The sequence below is a fragment of the Podarcis erhardii genome, assembly GCF_964252035.2.
Source record: "Podarcis erhardii genome assembly, chromosome: 16".
Classification (NCBI taxonomy): Eukaryota; Metazoa; Chordata; class Lepidosauria; order Squamata; family Lacertidae; genus Podarcis; species Podarcis erhardii.
In genome coordinates, this window is record NC_138514.1 from 35,962,231 (window position 1) to 35,989,345 (window position 27,115).

General features: G+C 47.1%; 1 protein-coding gene across 5 annotated transcripts in view; it reads left to right on the top strand.

The window, feature by feature from the left end:
• The window catches only part of NCOR1 (nuclear receptor corepressor 1), a 110,863-nt gene that overhangs the window by 25,898 nt on the left and 57,850 nt on the right, over positions 1 to 27,115 (top strand). For 2 of the 5 annotated variants that reach the window (XM_081844029.1, XM_081844033.1), the window contains exons 5-16: positions 390 to 572; positions 2,349 to 2,462; positions 6,993 to 7,049; positions 8,230 to 8,282; positions 9,269 to 9,335; positions 10,451 to 10,623; positions 10,910 to 10,971; positions 12,633 to 12,736; positions 14,390 to 14,568; positions 16,349 to 16,403; positions 16,691 to 16,843; positions 26,981 to 27,108. In XM_081844029.1, coding sequence (XP_081700155.1) covers positions 390 to 572; positions 2,349 to 2,462; positions 6,993 to 7,049; positions 8,230 to 8,282; positions 9,269 to 9,335; positions 10,451 to 10,623; positions 10,910 to 10,971; positions 12,633 to 12,736; positions 14,390 to 14,568; positions 16,349 to 16,403; positions 16,691 to 16,843; positions 26,981 to 27,108 — 1,328 coding nt within the window. Of the gene's footprint in view, positions 1 to 389; positions 573 to 2,348; positions 2,463 to 6,992; positions 7,050 to 8,229; positions 8,283 to 9,268; positions 9,336 to 10,450; positions 10,624 to 10,909; positions 10,973 to 12,632; positions 12,737 to 14,389; positions 14,569 to 16,348; positions 16,404 to 16,690; positions 16,844 to 26,980; positions 27,109 to 27,115 lie in introns of all 5 variants that reach the window. The other 3 variants (XM_081844031.1, XM_081844032.1, XM_081844030.1) reach the window with 3 other exon arrangements.

The window sequence follows — 27,115 nt, forward strand, 5'->3', positions numbered from 1 at the left end:
CTGGACTCTGTGATCATCATCTGAGGCCTTTCTTTGTTTGCCTTCTCTGCGAGAAGGGTGGCAATACGAGAACGGGGCCTTTTCGGTAGTGGCTCCCTGATTGTGGAATGCTCTCCCCAGGGACCTTTGCCTGGCGCCTTCATTACATATCTTTAGGCACCAGGCAAAAACCTTCCTTTTTAACCAGGCTTTTGTTTGATTAATATTCTACGGCCTTCCAAATGTGTTTGTGGAAGGCCGGGGAGTTATTTTGTTTATTTTAAAAAATGGTAACTATTTTTCTGTTTGTTTTTATCCTGTATTTTTATCTTTTATCTGAGGATCTTCGGATGAAGGGCGGTATATAAATCTAACAAAACAAAACAAATATATTTCTCTTTTCTTCCCAGGAGTCAGCTTTTGGAGGCAAGCATGACGGGCCGCCATCGCCGCTCTCAGGCCAGCCCTGCGGAGATGACCAAAATGCGTCTCCGTCCAAGCTGTCGAAGGAGGAGCTGATCCAGAGCATGGACCGGGTGGACCGGGAGATCGCCAAAGTGGAACAGCAGATCCTGAAGCTGAAGAAGAAGCAAGTGAGTCGCCGGATCAGGGAGTGGGGATTGCGCCCACATCTGTGAGCCTCTAGCTGTTGTGGTCCTCCAGATGTTCTTGGGCTCCAAACTTCCCATCAAGCTCCCAGGGATGATGGGAGTTGTAGTCTAGCAACATCTGGAGGGGACTGCAGGATAACCACCCTGGAGCTAGCAGAAGGCTGTCTGTTTATTTGTCTTAGTTAATAATAATAATAATAATAATAATAATAATAATAATAATTTTTAATTTATACCCCACCCTTCCCGGTTCAGAAAACCGGGCTCAGGGCGGCTAACAACAAATTTAAAACACTTAATTGATACAACAAAAAACAGCATAAAATACAGTATAAAATGTAAATAACAATAAATACAGAATTCAAAAAACAATTTAGGGGGAAAATCCATCCAATAAGCATTAGATGATCACCAGGGCTAGCTGGCTAAGTTAGTCCTATTTGGGCCAGCGAGGAGACCAGGGGAGAATTAGCTGTGGGATCCCAGAGCGGGTAATCTTCATAAAAAGGGGAGGGGGAGGGAAGGAAGGGGAATAAAAGATCAGGCTAAGTTCAAATTGAAAACCAGGTGGAATAGCTCTGTCTTACAGGCCCTGCGGAAGGAAGTTAAATCCTGCAGGGCCCTGGTCTCATGGGACAGAGCATTCCACCAGGTCGGAACCATCACTGAGAAGGCCCTGGCCCTGGTGGGGGATAATCTGACTTCCTTAGGGCCTGGGACCTCTAAACTATGATTATTCATGGACCTTTACGTCCTCTGTGGGGCAGACCAGGCGAGGTGGTCCCGGAAATAGACAAGCTTTGTATGCATTGTGATGCCACTTCGAGAGTCTTCCCAAGAGTTAAATGAAGTTTAATCATAATTGTATATTTATATGCCATTTAACCGTCGCAAACTGCAGGTGGTCATTTGCAGAAAAGCAATATAAAAGTTTGATTTAAAAATACTGATAAAAAGCAAACTTTAAATGGAACTCTATCTAAAAATTGTTTTAAAAGAAGTAATTTCATCGTTGACAGTACTGTGCTAGATGGACCCGTGGTCTAATTCAGGATAAGGCAGCTTTCTGCGTTCCTCTCCCTGTTCTAACAGGAAATGCAAGAGAGTTTCCCAAACTTGTGTCTCCAGCTGTTGTTGGACCACAACTCCCATCATCCCTGCCCCCTGGTTCTGCTAGCTAGGGATGATGGGAGTTGTAGTCCATCAGCAGCTGGAGACACAAGTTTGAGAAACACTAGCATATTCTTGTCCACACCAGGGGGTGGAGAATCTCTGTGGCTTTCCTGCTGCCGTTGGACCCCAATTCCCATCACCCCAGCCAGCGTGCCCCGGTCTGTGGTCAGGGACGGATGGGTGCTGGAGTCCCAACAACAGCAGGAGGTTCCACACTGGCGACAAGTGGAGTAGGCAAATCAAAGCATGGTGTACTGGTGATTGTTTGCTTCACCCCTGGTTTACCAAACCCACTTTTTCCTGGTGTAGACTTTTTAGTCTCCCTCTGCATGATTATTTATAAGTTTCTTTTTTTTTTAAGTTCAAAAGCAAAAATACTCTGCAGCCTTGTGACTGGCACAGCCTGGTGGCTCTGCAATCTCTTTGTGCTAGTTCCTACCTTTACAAATTTGCACCTTGCAGCAAACTGTTGATTCAGAGGCTGGCTTTCCCTCCCTCTCTGGTGACTCATTCCCGGTGAGAGCAAGGACCTTGGTACAGATGGCTGATTCTCTCTCTCCCCCCCTCACTTTTTTTGTCTCCTAGCAACAACTCGAGGAAGAATCTGCAAAGCCCCCTGAGCCGGAGAGACCCGTCTCTCCTCCCCCTGTGGAACAGAAGCACCGCAGCATCGTCCAGATTATTTATGATGAGAATCGGGTAACACTTGCTTCTCCCACCCCTCCTTTTCAAAGCCTCTTTTATATTTGATGCAGGGATTTGTACTGGGCACCAGTTCTTACTTGTGCCCGCGAGAGAGAGGATTCCCTTGTTTGCATGTTGTGATGAGCTGGGGTTGGTGACCTAGTGTGGTTTCATTTCGCATGCCAATTGATCGCACTTTCCCTGGGATGAGCGAATCCGGAAGCCGCCAGTTCCTATTAATGTCTGAACCCAGAAGTGAGGGTCGTTGCTGGTCTTTTTAGGCTCATGGCTTGGATTTTTGAGCAAGTGCCTTGAGCCCCACCCCCTCTGGCCCCACCTCTTCCCTCCCTCTGAGAGATGGAAAGAGAGAATGTGGGTGCAGAAACACACTTTGCTTTCCCAGAGCCTGGTCCAGTAGAATTAATCCGAACTTTTGAAAGCACGTAGAGCAGAAAGAGGAAGTGGGAAAGAGAGCCGCTCTTCCAACTTCCTCCATCAGCTCTATGTGCTTTTCAAGGGAGAGAAAGGCAAACCTTATAAGTATGAGGAAGGGGTCTGTGAGTGGGGAGTGGCAACCCCTGGCTCCCTAACAAGCCAGGATCCCTAACAAACTGCAGTTTGTTGTTGGGCTATGTGGCACTCCTGCTTTCGCTAGGCTAGTGAGTTTCGTGCTGCACCAGAGACTGCCTTGTTTTCTATGGTGAGAGCCAGTGTGGTGTAGTGGTTAAGAGCGGTGGACTCGTAATCTGGGGAACCGGGTTCGCTTCCCCGCTTTTCCACCTGCAGCTGCTGGGTGACCTTGGGCCAGTCACACTTCTCTGAAGTCTCTCAGCCCCACTCACCTCACAGAGTGTTTGTTGTGGGGGAGGAAGGGAAAGGAGATTGTTAGCCGCTTTGAGACTCCTTCGGGTAGTGACAAAGCGGGATATCAAATCCAAACTCCTCCTCTTCTATGGAACGAGGTTGTCTTCATGAGTTCCCAAGACTAAGTGCACCCTGTGTACGGTGGTACCTCGGGTTAAGAACTTAATTCGTTGTGGAGGTCTGTTCTTAACCTGAAACTGTTCTTAACCTGAAGCACCACTTTAGCTAATGATTGCCACGCCGCTACTGCGCGATTTCTGTTCTCATCCTGAAGCAAAGTTCTTAACCCGAGGGTACTATTTCTGGGTTAGCGGAGTCTGTAACCTGAAGCGTCTGTAACCTGAAGCGTTTGTAACCCGAGGTACCGCTGTATATAGCAGAAGTCATTTCTTTATTCCAAGTTCAGCTTTGCAAGAGCTTCCAGGACAACATTTTGAAGCAAGCTTTAAGCTTTCATTTACAAAGCATGTGGCCAGAGTTCCACAAGTTTGGGGCTTGCTCAGAGCTGAATACAGTGGTACCTCGGGTTACAAACACCTTGGGTTACAAACCCTTCAGGTTACAAACTCCGCTAACCCAGAAGTTATACCTTGGGTTGCAAACTTTGCCCCTGGATGAGAATGGAAATCGCGTGGCGGCGGCGTTAGGCCCCATTAGCGAAAGTGCACCTTAGGTTAAGAACGGACCTCTGGAACGAATTACATGTAACCCAAGGTACTTCTGTAAAAAGGTGTATTTGTTGGGACTTTCCCCTCCATCAGTTCACTATAATAAGAATAATAGATAAATTTTGCTTTTAGGAAGATGCAGTCCTCCAGCTGTTGCTGGACTCCAGCTCCCATCAGCCCCTGCTGGCTCAGCCATTGGTCAGGGCTCTGGAAGGCTACATTTGCAGGGCGGGACACAGGTTCCTCACCCCTGGTATATTCCAGAGGCTTTTTAAGCACCGGTCAACCAGATCCTCCAGTGCCCAGCTCTTTTCTGGTATCTTTCCGAGCAAGGAAAGTGTGTGTTGTCATCCCAGGATATAGCGTAATCCTGTGGTTCCCTAACTTTTTGGGTGCACAACCCCCTTGGTTCCATAAACTGATCCCCATTGTCCCCTGCCCTGCCTCATAAAAAGCATTATTTAAATAGTGGTTTGCATGACCCACTAAGGAACATAAAAAGGTAAAGGGGCCCCTCTGACCATTAGGTCCAGTCGTGGCCAACTCTGGGGTTGCAACGCTCATCTCGCTTTACTGGCTGAGGGAGCCGGCGTACAGCTTCCGGGTCGTGTGGCCAGCAGGACTAAGCCGCTTCTGGTGAACCAGAGCAGCGCACGGAAACGCCGTTTACCTTCCCGCCGGAGCGGTACCTATTTATCTACTTGCACATGACATGCTTTCGAACTGCTAGGTTGGCAGGAGCTGGGACCGAGCAATGGGAGCTCACCCCGTCGTGGGGATTCAAACTGCCAACCTTCTGATCAGCAAGTCCTAGGCTCTGTGGTTTAACCCACAGCGCCACCCACGTCCCCACTAAGGAACATAATAGCACAATAAAATTCAAAACAGTCACAATTAACTGCACATTAATTCAAAATCCAATTAGAACTATTTAGTTTAATTAATTCATCACAATTGGTATACTCAGTCCAGTGACACCAGCTTTTTAAAATCCGAGAGGCATTTAAACCTCAAGCACCCCATTGCCTTTTAGTGTCCCCCATGCAATCCCACCGCCCCCTAGGGAGCTATGCTGCCCACTTTGGGATCCACTGGCGTAATCCATTCCACGTTTGCTAGTCACCTGAGGGGCAGGTGGGCCGTGAAGCCCCTTCCCCGGACATTCCACCCAGCCACCTCTCTGACTGCTTTAATTGATCTTTTGAGCACAGCCGTGGGAACTGTGCTCTGTGTCTGTTGCCAAACTCCTGCCTGATGCAACATGGTGGTGGCGACACTGAATGTACACAGGCCTGGCTGTAACCTGTGTGTGTGTGTGTGTGTGTGTGTGTGTGTGTGTGTGAGAGAGAGAGAGAGAGAGAGCGCGCTATCTCTATTCTCCCCGTTGTGTAAGCGAGAGCCATTTCCATGGAGAAGAATGCGGTCAAAGAGGAAGGCGAGGTCAGCTCGAATAACTTCTGTTTCAGCTGGAAAGTTCAGCTGGTCTTGGGGGAGGGATATTTTGGCCAGGACGCAAGGCCTTAAAATTCGGATCCCAAAGCTCTTTGGATACCAAGCAAACCCCTGGGTCCAAGTGCAACTATCCAAGCAGCATCCTGGCCCTTCAGGCATGGTAGACCTTGCTGTCTGTCTCCCCCTCCATCATCGTCATCAACGACAACAACAACATATTTTAGCACTGGAGCATTGAGGTGGAGCTTTGCATCTCGGTTGTGAAGAACCAGGGTTGAGCAGGGGATAAAAAAAATAGGAAACACTTCCCCCACCAGGGCAGAAATGGAACTGGGTTTGGGATAGACAACCCTCCATAGAAAATATTTTTGCTCTCAGAATGTTGTGTGAAATGTTTCCTTAATATATGTGTGTGTGTTTGTATCTATATGTTTGTTTGTGTGTGTGTATTTTCTCTTAAGTGTCCCGGTGCTATGACTTGCTATAAGGGACAGATAGAAGGAGGGAGTGTGTGTGTGTTTGTTTGTAGACAGCTATCTATATCTATTTAAACCTGTGTGGGTGTACATATCTGTCTATCTATCCATAGAAACTTATCTGCGTATAAACATAATCTATATCTATCAAAATCTGTGGGTGGGTGCACACATCTATCTACCCATAGAGAACTCTCCGTGTAGACCTACCTTATCTGTTGAAACTGTGCATTTGCATACACATCTATCCATAGAAACCTCTTTCTGTGTGTAAGCCCATCTATTTATATTGAAACCTCTCTCTCTGTGTGTACACCTCTGCCTATCCGTAGAAACCCCTGGTGTGTGTGTACACCATGGGTAGGCAAACTAGGGGCCGGGGGCCGGATCCGGCCCAATCGCCTTCTAAATCCGGCCTGCGGATGGTCCAGGAATCAGCGTGTTTTTACATGAGTAGAATGTGTTCTTTTATTTAAAATGCATCTCTGGGTTATTTGTGGGGCCTGCCTGGTGTTTTTACATCAGTAGAAAGTGTGCTTTTATTTAAAATGCATCTCTGGGTTATTTGTGGGGCACAGTTCATTCCCCCCCTCAAAATATAGTCCGGCCCCCCACAAGGTCTGAGGGACAGTGGACTGGCCCCCTGCTGAAAGAGCTTGCTGGCCCCTGTCCTAGAATCATGGAGTCCATACGGGAATTGAACCTGCAGCCTTGGAGCTAAACCAGCTGAGCTCTCCCAGCATACTTCTGCTGAATCAGCCCATTGATCGGCATTGTCTAAACTGATTGGCAGGTGCTGTCCAGGATCTCAGGCCTTTTCCCAGTTTTGCCTGGCAATTGTGGGAACTGAACCTGGGACCTGACTCAGACCAAGGTGGCTTCTTGTGTTCCTGCTTCAACCCTTTATTCGGAACCATGAGGACTAGGATCTTACTTTGCTTTTATGGTGTATATCTATATCCATTTACTGAAACGTGTGTACATATCTCTGTCTACATACATGGGTGTATATATATCACCTTGCTGATTTTCTGGGCCATCCAATGATGCCTTTCTCTCCCCCCCCCCGCCCCCGGGTTTTGCAGAAAAAGGCCGAAGAAGCCCACAAGATCTTCGAAGGCCTCGGCCCCAAAGTCGAACTGGTGAGCAACCCTGTCATTTTTGTGGCCTTTCCATGTGTGTCTCTTTCTCAAACTTGCTTTTAGCTCTTCCAGCGCAGGGGTGGAGTGGGGATTCTCCCCACAGGTTCTTGGGCCTCGCTTCAGCATCATCATAATCATCATCATCATAATTTATTATTTATACCCCCGCCCATCTGGCTGGGTTTCCCCAGCCACTCTGGGTGGCTTCCAACAAAACACTAAAATACAATAATCAATTAGACATTAAAAGCTTCCCTAGACAGAGCTGCCTTCAGATGTCTTCTAAAAGTTTGGTAGTTATTTTTCTCTTTGACATCTGGTGGGAGGGTGTTCCACAGGGCGGGTGCCACTACCAAGAAGGCCTTCTGCCTGGTTCCCTGTAACTTGGCTTCTCGCAGCGAGGGAACCGCCAGAAGGCCCTCGGCACTGGACCTCAGTGTCTGGTAGAACGATGGAGGTTGAGACACTCCTTCAGGTATACTGGACTGTTTAGGACTTTCAAAGTCAGCACCAACACTTTGAATTGTGCTCGGAAATGCACTGAGAGCCAGTGTAGGTCTTTCAAGACCAGGGTTATATGGTCTCGGCGGCCGCTCCCAGTCACCAATCTAGCTGCCACATTTTGGATTAGTTGTAGTTTCCGGGTCACCTTCAAAGGGAGCCCCACATACAGCGCATTGCAGTAGTCCAAGCGAGAGATAACCAGGGCATGTACCACTCTGGCGAGACAGTCTGCGGGCAGGTAGGGTCTCAGCCAACGTACCAGAGCTGATAAACAGCTGCCCTGGACACAGAATTGACCTGCGCCTCCATGGACAGCTGTGAGTCCAGAATGACTCCCAGGTGAGTTGGGAGCTCTCCAGATCTGGGAGGGCACTAAGTGTCTTGGTGGGTCGTGAACTTCCTTTGAACTGGAACGCCCTGGCCCAGCTTTCTAGGGCGGGCGGGTGTTCCTGGCTGTGCTGGCTTTGTGCCTGCCGCACGTGCGTGGTGGTGCTTAAAGTGCCCTCTTAGTGAGGTTTGCTATTAAGCAAAAAAATCTTGCCCTGATGTGTTCTGTGCTGTGGCTCTGGCTTTGCAAGGGGTTGGGCCAGACTACCCTTTGGACCCCACCCGACGCTACAGTTCCAAGATTCCTTGTTCTTCTTACCTTGTTTTCTTTCCACCCCCTGCTCCGCAGCCGCTCTACAACCAGCCTTCGGACACAAAGGTGTACCATGAAAACATCAAAACGTAAGTGCCTCGCATCACCACCAACATGATGGTTCCCCTGCCTGGGTGGCTTTGAAAGACGGTTGGACTCTTGTATATGCAACTGAGAGATGGATAGTGAGAAGTCCTTTTTACTCATTTCTCTCTCTTTTTAAGAAATCTTTCTTGTTTCCTTTAATACAGTGGCACCTTGGTTCTCAAACTTAATCTGTTCCAGAACTCCGTTCCAAAACCAAAGCATTCCAAAACCAAGGCAAGCTTTCTCATAGAAAGTCATGCAAAAATGGATTAATCCGTTCCAGACTTTTAAAAACAACCCCTAAAACAGCCATTTAACATGAATTTTACTGTCTAATGAGACCATGGATCCATAAACTGAAAGCAGTAAACAATGTACTGCAATCACACAATCAATCCATCAGTAGCTCCACACAGCCACAAAAACAAAACAAAAAAGATCCGCAAAAACAAAAACACAAAATTAATAGCAAAAACAGACAGACCTCAGCGTAACACTCAAAATGGAGCACGTTTGGCTTCCGAAAAACACTTACTTCCAGGTTTGCACTGTTTGGCTTCCAAGTTGTTTGAGTACCAAGGTGTTTGAGAACCAAGGTACCACTAAAAAATAATAATAATAATTTATTTATTTATTTATTATTATTTATTATTATTACCAGCTGCAATGGCTATGCTCTGCCTCTGAATATTTCCAGTTTCTGGAAAGGGCAGCGGGAGAGTTTGTTCAGGTCCTGCTGGCAGGCCACTTTGAGATCAGGATGCTGGGCTAGATGTGCTACTGGCCTGATCCAGCTAGAGGCAGGATGTTTCTGAATCCTAGTTGCTAGGGACCGCAAATTGGGATGTCCCTCTTGCAGGCTTCCCATGGGAGGGTGTGCCTCTGGTTGGCCACTGCGAAGACGGGATGCTGGACTCGGTGGGCCCCCTTTGGCCAGATCCAGCAGCCAAGCTCTCTTCTGATGCCTTTCATGCTCTTTTTTTGTTAGGAACCAAGTCATGAGAAAAAAACTGATCCTCTTTTTCAAGAGAAGGAATCACGCCAGGAAACAGAGGGTATGGATCGATTTATTTGTTTATTTTTTGTCCCCCTGCACATAAATTTTTGGGAGCGGCCAGTTAGCTTGTTGTTAGCACAAGCTGGCTTTTCCCTCCCCTTAAAACGCACCCCAAAACTCGCTGTCATCCGTCAGTTACGAGGGTATTTGTTTTGGTGCTGAGAGTTGTCCTTTATACACAAAGCAGCACACGTCATTCACCTGCCTATACGTGGGCATAGGGGGCAAATACCCAAACCTTACAGATGGCTCTCCTTTCTGGGCTCAGAACTCAGCACCTGAAGCCCCACAGGTAAGAGAAATGCCCTTAAATACGGAAGCTATTAAATTTGGGTGTGAATAAGCTAACTGTGACATTAAGACATACTAGCTCACTCGATGAAAAAAAAAATGAATGGAATTAGCTGCACTAGGATGCATCAAAAAGGGTGTGTTTTATATGAGAAGTGCCTACAAAACTACCAACCATTTGATTTTGTGTGTCCTTTGTTAAAAACGAAACAGAGCTCTGATTGAGCACCAGTGAAGCTGAAACAGGGCAAAATTAGGCGGCTTGGTGCATTTCTGGTTTACACATAATGCTAAACCATGGATTATTAAACTATATTAAATCGTGACTTAGCATTATGTGAGAGCCCAGATAAGTACCTTAATTATGGTTTGTCAGCTTGTTTTAAAATTAATCATTAGCCAAGGATTTCTGTCTGGCTTATAAACTTTAGTTGGTATTAACCATAGCTTAGCATTACGTGCAAACTCGGACCTCCTCCTTAAACATGGTTAAGGAGCCATCACCAAATATACAGAGCCATGAGTGAACAGCGGCGAAAAATTCGAGCTGCTGTCAAGGATCACCTGTTCTGGCTGATGCTTTTAAGTATCCTGTGATGTGACAAACCCAGGTTTAAGTGATGGGCTTCAAGGTGCTTCAGCTTTAATGATGGTTTACTCTAACCATGGTTCAGCAGTATTTGTGAACCAGGTCTGTATGCCTTCTGAAGCTGCCATCTTTTCAGTTTTGTGTCACGCAGTGGCATTCTGCCGTTGTGCGAGAGAGAGCTTTTTTTAATCCAGAAATGGGGGGGGTTTGGGGCTGTGTGTGGAATTAACCAGGAGCAGAAAATCTGTCAGCGTTACGATCAGCTGATGGAAGCCTGGGAGAAGAAAGTGGACCGCATAGAGAACAACCCCCGCCGGAAGGCAAAGGAGAGCAAGACCCGCGAGTATTATGAGAAGCAGTTCCCCGAAATCCGGAAGCAGAGGGAGCAGCAGGAGCGGTTTCAGAGGTAAATGGGAGTTCTGGTCCAGCTGGTCCGGAGGGCACCAGGCTGGCAAAGGCCGATCTGGTCCAGCCTTCTGATTTCCCCCAACAGCACCTGGGTGGTGCCTCCTGAGCGGGACATTGATCAGAGGGCCATATCACAGAGTGGTGCAGGAGAGGCAGAGTGGGGCAGTGGTTAGCTTGCTGGACTAGGACCTGGGAGACCAGGGTTCAGATCCCCCTACTCAGCCATGAAGCTCAGTTGGTGATCTTGGGCCAGTCACTCACTCTCAGCCCAACCTCCCTCACAGGCTCGTCGAGGACAAAATGAAAAGAAGAACCACGTCCGCCACCTTCAGCTCCTCAGAGGAAAGGTGGGTGGCAATGAATGAAATAATGAATTCAGTTGGGGATTCTTTCTGCCTCTTTTGTGATTCCTCTCCTCCTCTCCTTTTAAAAGCCACCTTAAAAGGAAGAGGCCACCCCACACACATCCTAGGGTGGTGCAAATTTCACGCCTCAGTTGGGGGCTCTCTGAAATGGGCCCAGGCCTCCTTCCCCGGGCTGGATCAAAACGTTTTTTTTTTGTTTTGTTTTTAGAATAATATGTATTCAGGTTTTAAAACATTACAAAAAAAAAAACAACACAATATAAAAAAACAAGACATTTCCAAGAAAAAATGCAAAATAATAATAATAATAATAATAAAGCAAAACAAAACAAAACACAGAAACAGATAAAAAGGAAAGAAAATAATTAGAAAATACATACAATCAAAACAGAGGGGGGGAAAAACAAGTTAAACCTTTATATAATTTCTTTCTATGACTTATTTCCTTGACCTCCTCACACCTCCCCTCTTTGTTTTCTAGTTCAAATAGATATTTCAGCAAATCCTTCATCTTTATTTTTATCCTAATAATTTATCTTAATATACTGTAATTTTCCATTCTCTCTTTCACCAATTAGCCATCCACTTTTACTTTATTTAATCTTATTTCTCATTAAAACTGATCTATTTAAACCTATTCTCTTAAGACATTTCCCCTAGGGTCATAAAAATTCCATTCCACGATTTCTCCATCTCTCATTAAAAACAATTTTTTTATTATTAAAAAAAAAATTCTCAATATATACACTTTAAATTCCCAATTTTCTTTCACCGTCCCCCCTCCCCGGTCTCGGCCCCTGCCAACAGTTCCATCAGCTTACAACAGTCCATCAACCTTGGATCAAAACGTTTTGCAGTTGCATCAACATTGTGTTAGGATAGCCTTCTTTACCACCCTTGAGAGCAGCAGGCTGTCATAGGGGTTTCAAAACAGGCCACACAGCACATTCATCTCTGCCCTCCAAAATCTTGTCGCTGTTCCTTGTCCCTCCATTATCTCCCACCTGAGGCGGCTGCATTACTCTGCCTCATGATAGGGCCAACCCTCTTGCTGCTGCTAAGGTGATCCCCAGTTCTCATCTTATTTATATGTAAAAGGTAAAGCGACCCCTGACCATTAGGTCCAGTCGTGACCGACTCTGGGGTTGCGGCGCTCATCTCGCTTTATTGGCCGAGGGAGCCAGCGTACACCTTCCGGGTCATGTGGCCAGCATCACTAAGCCGCTTCTGGTGAACCAGAGCAGCACACGGAAATGCCGTTTACCTTCCTGCCGGAGCGGTACCTATTTATCTACTTGCACTTTGACGTGCTTTCGAACTGCTAGGATGGCAGGAGCAGGGACCGAGCAACGGGAACTCGCCCGTCGCGGGGATTCGAACTGCCGACCTTCTGATCGGCAAGTCCTAGGCTCTGTGGTTTAACCCACAGCGCCACCCGCGTCCCCTATTTATATGTAGGAGAGAGCTAAAAAACAACAACCTTTTCCTCACATCTTTTGCCAAAGCTAGCATGCATTCTGTCCCGTCCGGCTCTGAAGAGGCTGGCTGACCACACCTCACCCTGATATTGCCAATTGTTTTCCTGTTCTCAGAAAAAAGCTACTTTTTTCTTTTCATTTTGGTTTCCCTTTCTGTTGTTGTTGTTGCACCCCCAGGGTGGGGCAGAGAGGGACCGGACTTTCGGCGACCATCGCCCGGAGCGAGCACGAAATCTCAGAGATAATCGACGGGCTCTCGGAACAGGAGGTGAGAACCAGGCTTCTTATTTATGTTAGAGCATCTTTACCCTTCTCTTCAGCCGAAAAGGCTCCCAGAGCGGCTTACATATGATCAAGGAAAACAAGACAGTCCCCTGCCTGCCCAGACTTACAATCTGATACAAAACCAAAACATGACACACATAGCATCTTTGAATTTGGAAGAGGGGAGGGTGCAGCCATCATGTACTGAGTCCTTTGCCAGATATATTCTTACAAGCTCCATCCTCTTCTCTTTGTCAGGAGACCCCCTAGTCCCTTCCCAGAGCTATAATTGCCTTCACAGGGAACTCTGGGGATTGTAGCTCCGGGATGGGAATAGGTATACAGTGGTACCTTGGGTTAAGTACTTAATTCGTTCCGGAGGTCCGTTCTTAACCTGAAACTGTTCTTAACCTGAAGCACCACTTTAGCTAATGGGGCCTCCTGCTGCCGCCGCACCACTGGAGCACAATTTCTGTTCTCATCCTGAAACAAAGTTCTTAACCTGAGGCCCTATTTCTGGGTTTATTGGAGTCTGTAACCTGAAGCATATTGTAATGGTTGTGAGGGGTTACTTGTGCGTAAATTGCCTTCAGTTTAGTTAGATTATTTGCTCAACCATGTTTAGGGTTAGAGCTTGCCCTCCGTGACCTGTTAGTCACTTGCAGAATCCATCAGTGGGCGTTTCTTGAATCTCTTCCAGCATAAAAGCTGTTTGACCCCAAGTCTCCTCCTATGTTCCCTGCGCGGAACGCGTCTGCGCAAGTAAGGGGAAGGCAGGGGCGTGCCAGCGCTCTCTCCGCTAGTTTCGGTTGAAGGGTCTTGGAGCCCTGACACCGCTTCCTCCATCTCCCTCTCCTCTCTATTGGTGTCACGCTGAATTCCTTCCCCCCTGCTGGTTCCCTCTCCGGCATTGCTCTGAAGCCCTGCCTCCGCTTCTCGCCCTGATGTCAGTTCCCTGACACATATGTAACCTGAAGTGTATGTAATCCGAGGTACCACTGTACTAACAACTTTCAGCCTCCTTAACAAACTACACTTCCCAGGAGTCTTTGGGAGAAGCCTTGAATGATTAAAGTGATCTCGTAGTGTTTTAACTGTATGGGTGTGAATGTGCCCTTAGCTGGGCCTTCGGCCTGACCCAACTGGGCTCTTCTGAGGTAGGCTAGTCAGAGGGGGGTTTTGTGGGTCGAGACGGGTCTGGCCCAGAACAACGCAGCAAGCCTTATGGCTGGGACATTCTTACGTGTGTGAACATGGATTCGAATCCTGAAGTCCAGCGTGGTGCACACACCCCATAACCTGTGCTTTTCATAGCCTGATCTTACGCCATGTCCAGCACAGCATGTTTTCCCTGTCCTAATGTGGATTTTCTTACAGCATTGGCAAACCCCTTAAATCATCTGCAGCAAAGGGTAGCTTTTCATGAACAAGCACCACCATCTCCCCTGTTTCTTCTTCTTCTTCTTCTTCTTCTTCTTCTTCTGTACTTGTAACTAAGGAAGTCCAAGATGTAACTGCAAGAGCTGACACCCCCTTCCCCCCCCTTTTAAAAAAGCAATTTTGGCTCTGTCTTGGCTGACTTGGGGGGTCCATTACTTGTAAACAGAAACTTCACTATAAAATTTTTGTGTGTGTTTTTCCTTCTCCGGTCTTGCAGAATAACGAGAAACAAATGCGCCAGCTCTCGGTCATTCCTCCCATGATGTTTGACGCGGAACAGAGGCGGGTGAAGTTCATAAACATGAACGGGTTGATGGAGGACCCCATGAAAATCTACAAGGACCGGCAGTTCATGAACGTCTGGACAGACCACGAGAAGGAGATCTTTAAAGAAAAGTACTTTTATTTATTCTGTGTGGGGTTTTTTAAGGGTGTGCATTTCACAGTAGCAAAATTGGTTGCATGGCGACAAACTAGGGCCAGTAAAGGCAAGTGATGGTCTAATTCAGGAATGGGGAATCCGTGGCCCTCCCATGGACTACAGATCCCATCATCCTTGACCATTAGATGGGGCTAATGGGGCTTGGGAGTCCCAGCAACACCTGGAGGGATAAAGGTTCCCCTTCCATGAACTGAAACATCACTTGCTTTTACTTCCCCTCCATCACTTGCTCTCACTGCCCCTAGATACCTCCAGCATAACTCTGCCTCCTTTTAAATCAGGGATGGGCAACCTGTTCACCTCCAGGTGTTGCTGGACTACAGCTCCCATCATTCTTCATGGTTGGTGGGGTTGAACGGGGCAGATGGGAATTGTATATTATTAGGACCCCTGGACAAATTCGACTATGGGGTGCGGCGCTCATCTCCGCTTTTAGGCCGAGGGAGCTGGCGTTTGTCCGCAGACAGCTTTCTGGGTCATGTGTCCAGCATGACTAAACCGCTTCTGGCGCATGGAACACCATGATGAGTGCCAGAGTGCATGGAAACGCCATTTACCTTCCTGCCGTAGCTGTGCCTATTTATCTACTTGCACTGGTATGTTTTTGAACAGCTAGGTTGGCAGGAGCTGGGACAGAGCAACGGGAGTTCACCCCGTCACAGGGATTTGAACTGCCGAACTTGTGATCGGCAAGCCCAAGAGGCTCAGTGGTTTAGACCGCAGTGCCACCCACGTCCCTGAGTGTATATATTATTAAGTCAGCTTCAAACCAATGCTTTTGTAGCCTGGGTTATTCTGAAGCTGGGAACGGTAATATCATATGGACACAATGGAAAAACTGGTTAATTATAAGACTTCTATTTTGTTGGCTCACCCTGTGAAAGGTCTATTTGCGGGAGCAGTGGGTTCATTTCACGTAGCCGCTTATTCAGCTTAATGATTGACAAAACACAGATTGATAATAAATGCTCACAATTACTTTGGATTCAGCTGTCAGAGTTGTTTGTCTTCTATGGTTGCCATGCAAGTGACGTATAGTCGTCAGGCTTGGTATTCAACCCTGAAATGCTCGCCTTTCATTAAAAAAACCAAAACAGAGGTCAGGTTTCTAGTCCTGATGGATGATGAGAGTGTAAACTTTTAGGCCCTGCAAAAGGAACGCAGAATGCTGCCTTATAATGATCCAGGCCATTAATCCATCCAGCTCAGTATTGTTTGCACTGTTCGGCAGCAGCTTAGGGGTTCAGGCAAGGAAGGCTTTTCCCAGCCCTACCTGGAGATTAGGGATTGGACCAGAGATCTTTGGCATGCCAAGGGGGTAGGCACAGCCCCCCTTGTGATTCTGAATTAGAGGGCTGATTTAATAGGAACCTACACAGCTGCCTTCTGCGAAGCCAACCCATCAAGCTTAGTGTTGTCTGCGCAGACCAGCAGTCTTTCACCTGGAGATGCCAGGACTCGGACCTGGGACTTTCTGCATGTGAAGCCAGGACTCTCCCACTGGGCTACGGCCCTTCCTCCAGTTAAATGCCAGAAGTTGACAGGGCGACCAAGCAGGGTTTCTTGAAACGGGCGGGGGTGCTTTGGCTATTTTGAAGCCCTCCTTTTTAATATTTGAAGTTCCCTTTAACCAAGTTGCAAAAGGGGTCTAGCAAAATGTAGCCCTGGTAAATGTGGTTTTAATTTTGGATGGCAGAACATGAGGTTTTCTCTGTGTGTTTTCCTCCCCATCAGATTTGTCCAGCATCCTAAGAACTTTGGCCTAATTGCTTCCTACTTAGAAAGAAAGGTGAGATGCATTTTTGGTTTTTTTGTGATGGAATGTGCACTTAATTCTCAAGATGGCTTCTTAAGTGGTTTGCACTTGCAAACTATGCCTGATTAAAATTTTCTACAACAAATATTCACACAAGCCGCACTTTGGCTAAAGGCACTTGCGGTGTGTAGCGTTATGTGTGACCCAGGCTAATGTAATTCCCTCACTTCTAAGCCCAGGTCTGCACAATTGACGGTGAGAGCATTTACATGGCATATCCCACTGAGGGTCCGTAAGTTAAGCAAATCTTTCCATTTCAGAATGTTCCAGACTGTGTCTTGTATTATTATTTGACCAAGAAAAATGAGAACTACAAGGCCCTTGTGCGAAGGAACTACGGCAAGCGGCGGGGAAGGAACCAGGTGCGTTGCGTTGAGTGTTGCGACCCGCTCGTTTTCTCACGACTGAAAAAGGCAATTTTAAAATTATTATTATCTTACAAATATATATATATCTATGTAATTTTCTATGCAAAGTTTTGTGGGGCGCTGTTTTTAAAGAAGTTTCCCCCACCCCAAATGTACTGATGGCTTGGGCAAAGGGTTTTTCCTTGGATTAAAACGGGAGACTTCACTGTTGTACCAAGAAAAAAGATCTCTCTCTCTCTCTCTCTCTCTTTCACACACACACACACAAACACACACAGGTTCCCCAGGGGTGTCTGCTTGGTGTTTGTGTGTTTGTGTCAAAGGGTACTGGACTAGAGGGGCCTTTGGTCCCGACCTAGCAGGACTTTCCTTATCTCATTTTGGAGGCTAACCTCATCAACAACGGGATAGCCAAACTGAGCCTCTGTGTGCCAGAGCAGTCTTACCTCCAATTACCAAATGACAGCAGCACAACGGGGCTGCCGGTCTTCTTGCCCTGCTTGGGGTCTTCGTGGAGGCATCTGATGGGCCAATGTGAGAACAGAATGCAGGACTAGACGGGCCAGTGGCCTGATCCAGCTGTAGGGCTCTTAAGTTCTGACGCGCACAAACTCACTCACCCCTCTTATATTCTTACAAACATACACACTTCTTCTTGTAAGTACCAGGCATGGCCCAGTAAATTCTCCCTTCTGTTCCTCCTTTTCCCCCAACCATTTGGGACCTGGGAATCTTCTGGAACCCCCCTCTGCTTATCTGATGTGACGCAGGCTGGAGCACAGAGTCCCAGTAATTCTCTCCCACCCCTCTTGGGATGATGTTTCTGCTTGTACATTGGCGGCGAGAACAAGGAGTCAATGGATCTGACCCGTTAACTTTCCAAGGAACATTTTCTGGCCAGCCTTTCCCCAATCTGGTTTCCCTCCGGCTCTTTTAGGGACAAACTAAACAGGGACATAGGAAATGGCCGTGTACAAGTCTAGTTCACAGTGACCGGCAGAGGCTCTCTGTGGTTTCAGACAGTTCGTAGAGCGTGAGACTCTTAATCAGGGTTGTGGATTCAATACTCACATTGGGGCAAAAAGTTGCGTGTCAAGACCCCGCAACCACCCCCTCATAAAGAATAAGACACCAGGACACAGATATTATGTTAATATTATTGGGCAAATCTTGGCCACAACTTTATTGATTACAGACTGTGAGCAGTATTGGCTTAGGCATTGAATGGACCCGACTATATCTGACTCCTGCCTGCTGCGCAGGAAGTCTGGTAAGGGTAAATCACCAGAAGGGGGAGCCCCGTTGATGCAGACCAACTCAAGCTCCTCCAGATGTTCCCGTCAGGGTTGTGTCATGGCCCTAGCCCCGCCCCGGGCTTTGGACAAGATCCACACCTCCAGATTCCTTTAACAGAATACCCTTAAGCTTGGAGGGGCAGGTGATGGCCACACCTCCCTTCCCCCATCATAAGGTCAAACAATGCCTAATCGCAAAACCTTACAAGTTGTGACGTTTGCTACGAGGCAGGTGAAAACCAAATGGCCCCATGCCAATTTGCCAAGTGGCGACCAACCGAGGTCCATAGCAAGGCCAATGCAAATTAAACCTGAAAATTAGGAAGGGAGGGCGGGAGTTTAATGCAGCGAGCCAAGAGGAAGTCCTCCGGCTCGCGCCACTGTTTAAATTGTTCCCGGCCACGCCCTCCAGCCACCGGATTGGCCGGATGGCGCTGACGTGGCCGGGATCCCCCCCCCAGGCAATGTGGGACTTCGTCCCCCCACCCTGGAGGAGAGAGGGGGTGGCCACACAGTCCACCGCAACTCCTCCCCACAGGTAAGTGGAGCGGATTTCCTGCATTGCAGAGGGGTTGGACTAAGTGATTCTTGTGGTCCCTCCCAACTCTACAATTCTATGGTCCCATGTGGGTTTCTCCCATCCCCACTTGGAGATTCTGGGGATGGAAGCTGTGGACTGTGGCTCCTAATAATAATAATAATAATAATAATAATAATAATAATAATAATAATAATAATACCTTTATTGTTAACCTGTATACAATGAAATTAAATGAGCCTCCCCCCCCCACTCAATCTCTTCTCGAACAACACACCACCTCGCAAGACAATTTCGCTGTTATTTTCCATTCAACAGCCTAACAGCCCATGGATAGAAGCTATTTTTTAACCTGTTGGTATGGCTGATTATACTTCGATATCTCCTGCATGAGGGTAGAAGATGAAAGAAGTGATGGCTGGGGTGTGAGTCATTCCTGAGAATTTTTCTCGCTCTCCTAAGGCAACGATCCCTTGTGGTGTCATTTCGCAGGCTCAGGGGACAGCCCATGATATCATGTGCTGTATTAACCACCCTCTGTAGAGACGTTCTGTCCGTGGCTGTCAGGCCAGCATACCATACTGTGATACAATATGAAAGGACACTTTCTATTGTGGACCGGTAAAAGGAGTTCACCAGTGGTTGTTCAACATTATTCTTTCGCAAGACCCTGAGTCTCTCTTGGGCCTTTCTGACCACCTGAGTTATGTTGATTTTCCAAGTGAGGTCCTCGCTAAGGTAAACTCCCAGGAATTTAAAGGAGGAGACTCTCTCCACACAACCCCCCCGATATACAACAGGGTAGGTTCCCCTCTCTTCCTCCGGAAAAGCCAAGTTTCCAGCCCCCTTGGTTCTGAATTAAGGTCTGATTTTAAAAGGAACATAGGAAGCTGCCTTATTCTGAGTCAGACATTGGCCCACCTAGCTCAGTGTTGTCTGCACCGACTGGCAGCGGCTCTCTCCAGGGCAGGGGGGGTCTCTCCTAGCCCCACCTGGAGACTTGGGGGGGGGATCGAACCTGGGAACTTCTTCAGGCAAAGTGTGTGCTCTGCCACTGATCTACGGCCGGAGGCGCATGTGGAAGAGCAGTGATCGCTCATCAGCTTCACTCCCTCTGGTTGAAACTGTTTGGGGTCAGGAGAGGGCGTGGGCCATGGTTGTGGATCCAAGACAGCAATGTGTAGAAAAATTGTTGTTTGGGGGCTCCGGGAAATCTCTGAATAGCTGTCAATCGCCCGTTGATGTTTTTAGGGGTGTTTTAGCAGTGATTTGAAAATGGAGTGTGTTCAGCCACAAGGTTTTGGGTTTCTTGCTGGCTTGCATTGTCCCCAGCTGCAGAGAATTGTGAGAAAATGGTTGTGTCGATAGAAGCCTGATCTCGACTCTCCAACACAGGGTGGATTTGATTTAAATCAAATCGATTTAAATCATGATTTAAATCACTAGTCAGTAAGACTTGATTTAAATCATTTTATATTATTGCTGGTATAATCTTAATATTTACAACCAGATGAAGGTTTCATTTTTGGAGTAATAAATTTTCAGAGCAGTTTTTACAGTTATATAAAAAATTACTGATTTGGTTATACTATTAGAAATACATTGACTGATAATTATGAAATTATTGTGAGGTTTAATAAGTTAACTGTTTACATTTGGACAACTTTTCTGCTGTACTTTATTGGAAGGAGAAAAAGAATCATTTCCTTAATAACAATTGAAACAATTTATTTAACTAAAACAGTAACATTATAGCATATGTATCCATGTTTGTTAACTGATGTGGGATGTTTTTGGGAGAAGAAAAGGCTTAGGGGTAAACCCTACACCAGGAATGTCCAACAGGTCGGTCGCTATCTAGCGGACGATCCCCGGGAGGTTTAGGTAGATCGCAGTCGATCGCTGGGTCCTCCATCCGTTCCCCGCCCTCTAGATCGCTAGAACGGAAGAAGGAACTCTCACTGTTTCATTAGCGATTTCTTGGCAAGGTATATTTCTCTTTTACTCCTTTCCCCTGATTCCCCTCCAAAAGTGTGATTTTCCTCCGCAGAAAAAAGCTCAACAACTTTGACCTGAAACCCCCCACCCCCCAAAAAAGGGGTAGATCACTGGGAGTTTTTAATTGTGTGAGTAAATCGCAGTCTCTTGGAAGTTGGTCATCCCTGCCCTACACAAATCCAGATTGGAGCCTCTTAGTTGGCTCCTTATACTCCTCCTTCCTGCAACTCCTGCAAGCAAGCTGTTGCCAAATGTCTTGCTTTGCTTTCCCTCGAGTCCAGTTTTTTTTATTCTCATTGACAGTCTTGTTTTAATCTGCAAAAGCAAAGGTCCCACCTGTTCCATATCAAAGATGCTACTTTCTCCGGTATGTTTCCACAGCAGGCAGTGGAAATGAAAACACCAGCTTTTTCTCTCCTAACAATGAGTCATTATTCGTCCCCTTTCTTAAAAAAGGGAAAGTCACTGTGCACTTCCCTCAGGATCTCAAAATGACCTCTAGATTGTTTTATTTATTTAATAGGCAAGCATTAAAAAATTAATATTGGCTAGCAGATTTCGGGTGGTTAAAACTTAATTATAACAGCTGCTGCATCACACATACCTGAAAGGCCTCCTCTTTCTCTACAGCTAAGATTTTGCTTGTTCCACCACATCCAAAACTCAATTTGTTTGTGTCCCAGCAACATTCCTGGGGGAGGGCCTTCTCTGTGGCAGCCCCTAAGTTGTGGAAGTCCCTCTCCGCAAAGAGGTGCATCCTTAGCCTTCATTATACAGTTTCCAGTGAATGCTGAAGACACAGTCTTTATCCTGGCCTTTGGCACTTGAGGTTTCTATTTTTAGGACCAACCTGCTCTCTGCAATTTTAAGTTGTTCTAAACAATATTGTGTTTAAAGTTTTGTAACCCACTCAAGGAGGCTGAAGGGTGGGCAAACAATATCCATGCAGTAATATATAGATAAGGCAGATTGACAATATGCAAAGACCAAAATCGATGACAGGTAGCTGTTTCTGCATCCAAGTAACTATCCTCATTGGTTTACTGATTGCCTTCTAAACCACCATCTCAAGGCAGTTAACAGGAAAGAGCAGTGCTTTTTATATGGGGAGACGCAGGAGTACACATACCCCTAAAAATTTTGTGAATCTTTGTACTTTTGTCCATTTGCTGTGTTTATTTCCCCCGATTTGAACTATAAAATTTGTGATTTTCTCGAGCCAAAATGAGAGTACCCCTAAACGTTTTGTTTAGAAAAAAAGCACTGTGAAAGAATATTAAAAACATAGGAACAGGGACTGAAACCCTGACTCTGTGCTTGCGACATTCAGACGTGCAGAGGCAGAAATCAGTTTAAAATCCTGGGCCCGGCCTCCAGATGTGCAGAGGAGGAAACGCAACCTAAGATTCTCCTCTCCGTTTTTCTTTTGCATCCTTTTTTGGAGCGCTTGATCTGCCGCTCGACCGGCCTGGGGTGGCGGGGGAGAGACCCTTCCTTGCTGTCCCTAGTTGACACAGTTCCCAGCACGAGCCGCCGTCCCTCGTGGACCAGCCCCCCTCCCCTCCCTCCCCCCCTCCGCACGCGTGTCCTTCCTTGCAGCAGCTGGTTCAGCCGGGCGATCTGACTAGACAGAAACGCCTGGTTCTCCTGTGATGGCCAATCAAGGCTGCGCTCGGCGCAGGGATTACCTCGTGTGACCCCGGTCGAGATTAGAAGCTGGCATGTGTGGCCAGCCAACTCTCCTCCCTGCTTAGGTTCTTTGCTTTTTCCTTTTTTTTTTTTAAAGTGACCAGGATGACACCGTGAGATTCTCTCTCTCTCTCTTTCTTTCTTCTTCCCCTTTCCCCCTGGAATCTAAAAGTTGGGCAGTCTTCCCCTCTTCAAATTTAGGGGGGAGGCGCTGCCGACAAGTTTGCCTCCCCCTGTGTCATTTGAGCCGCTGGAAACTTTGCCTGATTTTTTTCCCCTTTGACCCCCCATGCCTAACACAGACCGGTATCTCCCTTCTCTGGGCTGTGGATAATTTAAAACAAACAAACCAAAACCCTTTTTATTTTTTAAGCAAGAGTCAAGCATGCAGGTACGTCGAACCGCGAAGCCTCAGCCGACCGAAGGTTTGTGTTCCCAGAACTTGCCTTTTGCTTCTCTTCCATCCGCCGGATAAGCCGACTTTTAAAATCTCGTTAGCCGGTTTATTTTTAAAACGGTGTGTGTGTGTGTGTGTGTGTGTGTGTGTGTGTGTGTTAAAATTAGGAAGCGGGTAATTAGCTCTGTCTAATTTTTGTGTGTTTTGCTGTGCAGGGGGGGGGGAGAGAGAAGGGGCTCCCCCCCCTCGTGACCCTTTACATCTGGGGCTGCTGTGATTTGGTGCCAGGTGGGAGCATGGCAAAGGACACCCCCCCCCGGTTTTTTTATTTAAACCTTGTTAAAGAAACACTTGGGATAACCAGTTAATGCCGTAAATGCTTTGGCGTCGTAGCCATAAGCAAGCCTTGTGGGGTCTACTGTGTGCATGTGTTTTTAAGAGCGTCACTTTGAGTTTTAAAGCGTTTCAAAGGTAATCTCATTTTCACTCTAAAAATAACTTTGGGGCTTTTCTCCCCCTGCCTCCGCCTTAACTGTAATAAAGATATCTGTTGCTTAGGCTAAAGGAAGGTTTTGTTGTTGTTGTTGTTGTTGTTTTGGAAATTATTAAGTAGCCTGCATGTGCGATTTTAAAAATATATTTAAAACACTTTTTTTTTTAAAAAAGCGATCCTTTAGAAACAATCATTTAATATGCAGTCTTTTTCTTATGTCTGGCTCTTAACTCCCCTTTTCTTTTCCAAATTTTGCCCAACTCCCCCAGCACCCACAAATGAGGGCCTGATGTACTATGTTCCTTTACACACACCCCTCCTCTCCCCGGCAGGTCTACCAGAATATTTATGTATTGCCTTTCTTTCCCACCTTTTTCTCCAAGGAGCTCAAGGTGGTTTCATGGTTCTCCCCCTCCCCATTTAATCCCCACAACGACCCTGCGAGGTAGCTTAGGCTGAGAGAGGCAGTGTGACTGGCCCAGAACCACCCAGTGAGCTTTGTGACTGAGTGGAGATTTGAAACCTGGTCTTTCCCAGGCCCTAGTCCTATATATAATTTAACCCATGAGTTTGATCTCCCTTCCAGCTCAACCTGCCCTTAACGGTCCCAAAATCGCCCCTCATTGCGGCTGATGGGGGCCTGTTTTAACCACCTGCTTTGTTGATTTGGAAGCTCCTGGCAGCGGCACCAAACCTCCCTTCGGCAGGAGGCAGGAACGCTGTGTCTCATTCCTCCAGCTGCCCTGTCCCGGGCCTGCAAAGCGAGATGCTTTCTGCTAGAGTTTGCTTCTCTCTTAAATTTAGTAAACAACCCCCCTCCTCCTCCTCTTTGCTTGAGTATGTGTGTTCCCTGGCACATCTGGGGGCACTGCGTGACTATTTATGTTGGCAAACCCTTCGGACTCTTCTGAATAGACCACGCAGGCCAGGACGTTTTCCGGGGTCGTCTTGCGCACTAGAAACACAATCTAGTTTCGCCATGCGCACACTCGACCCGCTGCTCTCTCTAAATATTCCTTGAGTGTGTTAGAATCGGAACAGCTGACTTCCAGCGACTGAGGCTGTTCTCTCTGAGTGTGTATGAAGGGAAAGACCTAAGCTGCAATGAAGAGTACTTCTCTCTCTCTCTCTATATATATATATAAGAATTTTTTTTAACATATCATTTCCAACAGTCATTTAACGTATTTTCTTATCTTATACAATGTTTTTGACTTCCATTGGCCACATCTGAAGATTTTTCAATCTTTATCACTTTTATCTACATTTGTTAATTTCTCTATTACTTTGGTCGTTTAACTAATAACTCTCTTCATAGTCTTCATTGCAATATTTCGCCCAATCCTCCTTACAAAACTTGCAGTCACAATGAAGAATACTTCTCCCTCCCTCCACCCTGTCCCACCCCCCCCCCCAGGAAAAGTTATATAAATGCTGGCTTTGCCCAGCGATCGATTTAAGGCCGTCACTTCTTATATCCTATCCTCAAAAGAAGCCAGCGTAGTGTGTAAACTGAGGTTGCCTCGTTTCTCCCCTCGTGCTTCGCCCCTCACAGCAACCCAGCGAGGTAGGATAGGTCAAGAGGGGATGAGCAGCCTTGAGATGGACTCAGGCGCCAAGCCAGGGAGGTGGGTCTCCCTGGTTGGAGCCCGCGCCTCTCATCCAGGGGTCGGGGAGGCTGTGGCCCTCCTGCAAATGTGGCCAGACTCCCAACTCCCATGAACCCCAAGGCAACGTTTACCAACAGTCAGGGATGATGGGAGTTGTAGTTCGGCAACATGCAGGAGACCACCGTTTCCTTGCCCCTGGGCCAAAGTGGTAGAGTTGATTCCTAGAGTGGGGGCAGAGAGAGAGAGGCCACAGAGAAGGAAATGGCTAGAGCAGCCTTCTTCTCGACCTCTTGCCCTCCAGATACTTTGGAATGCAACTTGCATCATTCTGACCATTGACCGTATTGGCTGGAGTTGATGGGAGTTTGACAGCACCGGGTTTGTGGGGAGAGACTGGGCAGGATCTGCGTTCTGCGGTCAGGTGCTGGGCTTAGGGTCATGTTTGGCTTTTTTTAATAACAGCTGGCCGCGCCATACAGGAAACTGATGGGGGAATTTTAAAAGGTTGTGCTATGTGTATGGGAAGTGTGTATGAATATTTCGGAGTCAGGGAGAGAGAAATCAAAGATCCACCTCTGAAAAAGAAAAATCAAAGATCTGCCTAAAGTGGTATCATATAGGGCAGGCATAGGCAAACTTGGCCCTCCAGATGTTTTTGGGACTACAACTCCCATCATCCCTAGCTAACAGGACAAGTGGTCAGGGATGATGGGAGTTGTAGTCCCAGCTGGAGGGCTGAGTTTGCCTATGCCAGATATAGGGTGACGGAAGACATTTAAGTCGGGCATCTTCTCTGCAGCAATGCCAAACCTGTGGGTCCAGAGGCATTCTCTGTAGCGGCCCACCTGGAATTTATCTGTTGCATTTGTTTATTGCATTTATATCCCACCTTTTCCTCCAAGGAGCTCAAGGTGGCGTACATGGTTCCCTTCCTCCTCCATTAATCCCCACGACAACCCTGTGAGGTAGGTTAGGCTGAGAGGCAGTGATTGGTCACATGCTTTATGGCCAAGATTGGAACCCTGGTCTCCTGAGCCCTAGTCCGACACTGACCTCTGCATCACACTGCTTTGGGCACCATTCAGAGAGCTACATGGCCGCCTTAATATAAACCTTAGACGCCTTTCGCTGTGTCATGGCTTCCCTCCCACCAACCCATCCTGGGGTTTCCGCTTAGTTTCGCCACGAGGGCTGAGCATTTTTCCCGCAGATCCCAAGCCCTCTAAATGGAGCAGTTGGATGAAGAGGATCAGAAGCTGCCTTATGCCAGATTGGTCCATCTGGCCCAATATTGTCTGCACTGACTGGCAGCGGCACATTCCTAGCCCGCCCTGGAGACTCTGCCCCCAAAACCATTGCAGGCAAACAACATCTTTTTGAAGCCAGATTAGGCCTATAGTATGAGGCTGTTTTGCTAGAAGGCAGGCAGAGGGGCAGGAACATGTATCTTTCCTCACCTTACTGTTAATACTTCATTTATGAAACCCAGAAGCCAAAATTTCATTTAGCTCAAACCCTGTCTCTGCATGTAACTAGCCACTTTCCAGATCCCCTAGAGCAGAGCTTTCCTAACTGTGTGTCGTGACAGGTGAGTGTGTTGGCTGCAGTGTGCAGGTGTGTCGTGTGAACGCTCCCCACGCTTCTCTCGGGGTTGGAAAAGGGTTAGTTTAACCTCCGGTTTGCTAGTAAAACTGAATTACTGTGTCGTGAATTAATGCATGTCTTAAAAGTGTGTCACCAACAGGAAAAGTTTGGAAAGCTCTGCCCCAAAGTAACAATAGCCTATAGGTGACTAGGCAAAATAACCCTTTGTAAATTTGGATTATGGTTGCTTCTTTTTCATCCAGGCTGTGAATGTCACGTGGGAATCTTAAGATTTGTACGAGTAATTCTACCCTCTTGTTGTGGCAGTATTTGTGAAGTTTCCTCATGTTGGGAATATTACACGGGTTGGTCCCAATTCTCATTCATTCTCCTCTTTCTTTCTCAAATGCCTGGTGTAAGTGAACATGCAGTTGCATCTCTGGTTTGTGGGGTGGGGGGCGCCAGGAGGATTCCCGTCCCTGAGAATTTAGCTCGGGCGCTTTCAATCTCCCAGACCCAATCCCGACGCTGCTGCTGGCTGTATCCCCGTTGTGTAATTCCGATTCCTTCCATTTCAGCAAATCCCACGTCCTTCCCAAGAAGAAAAAGTCGAGGAAAAAATAGAGGAGGAGAAGGCCGAGAAAACTGAGAAAAAAGAGGAAGAGAAAAGAGATGAAGTGGAAAAGGACGAGAAGGAAGAATCCAAGTGAGTC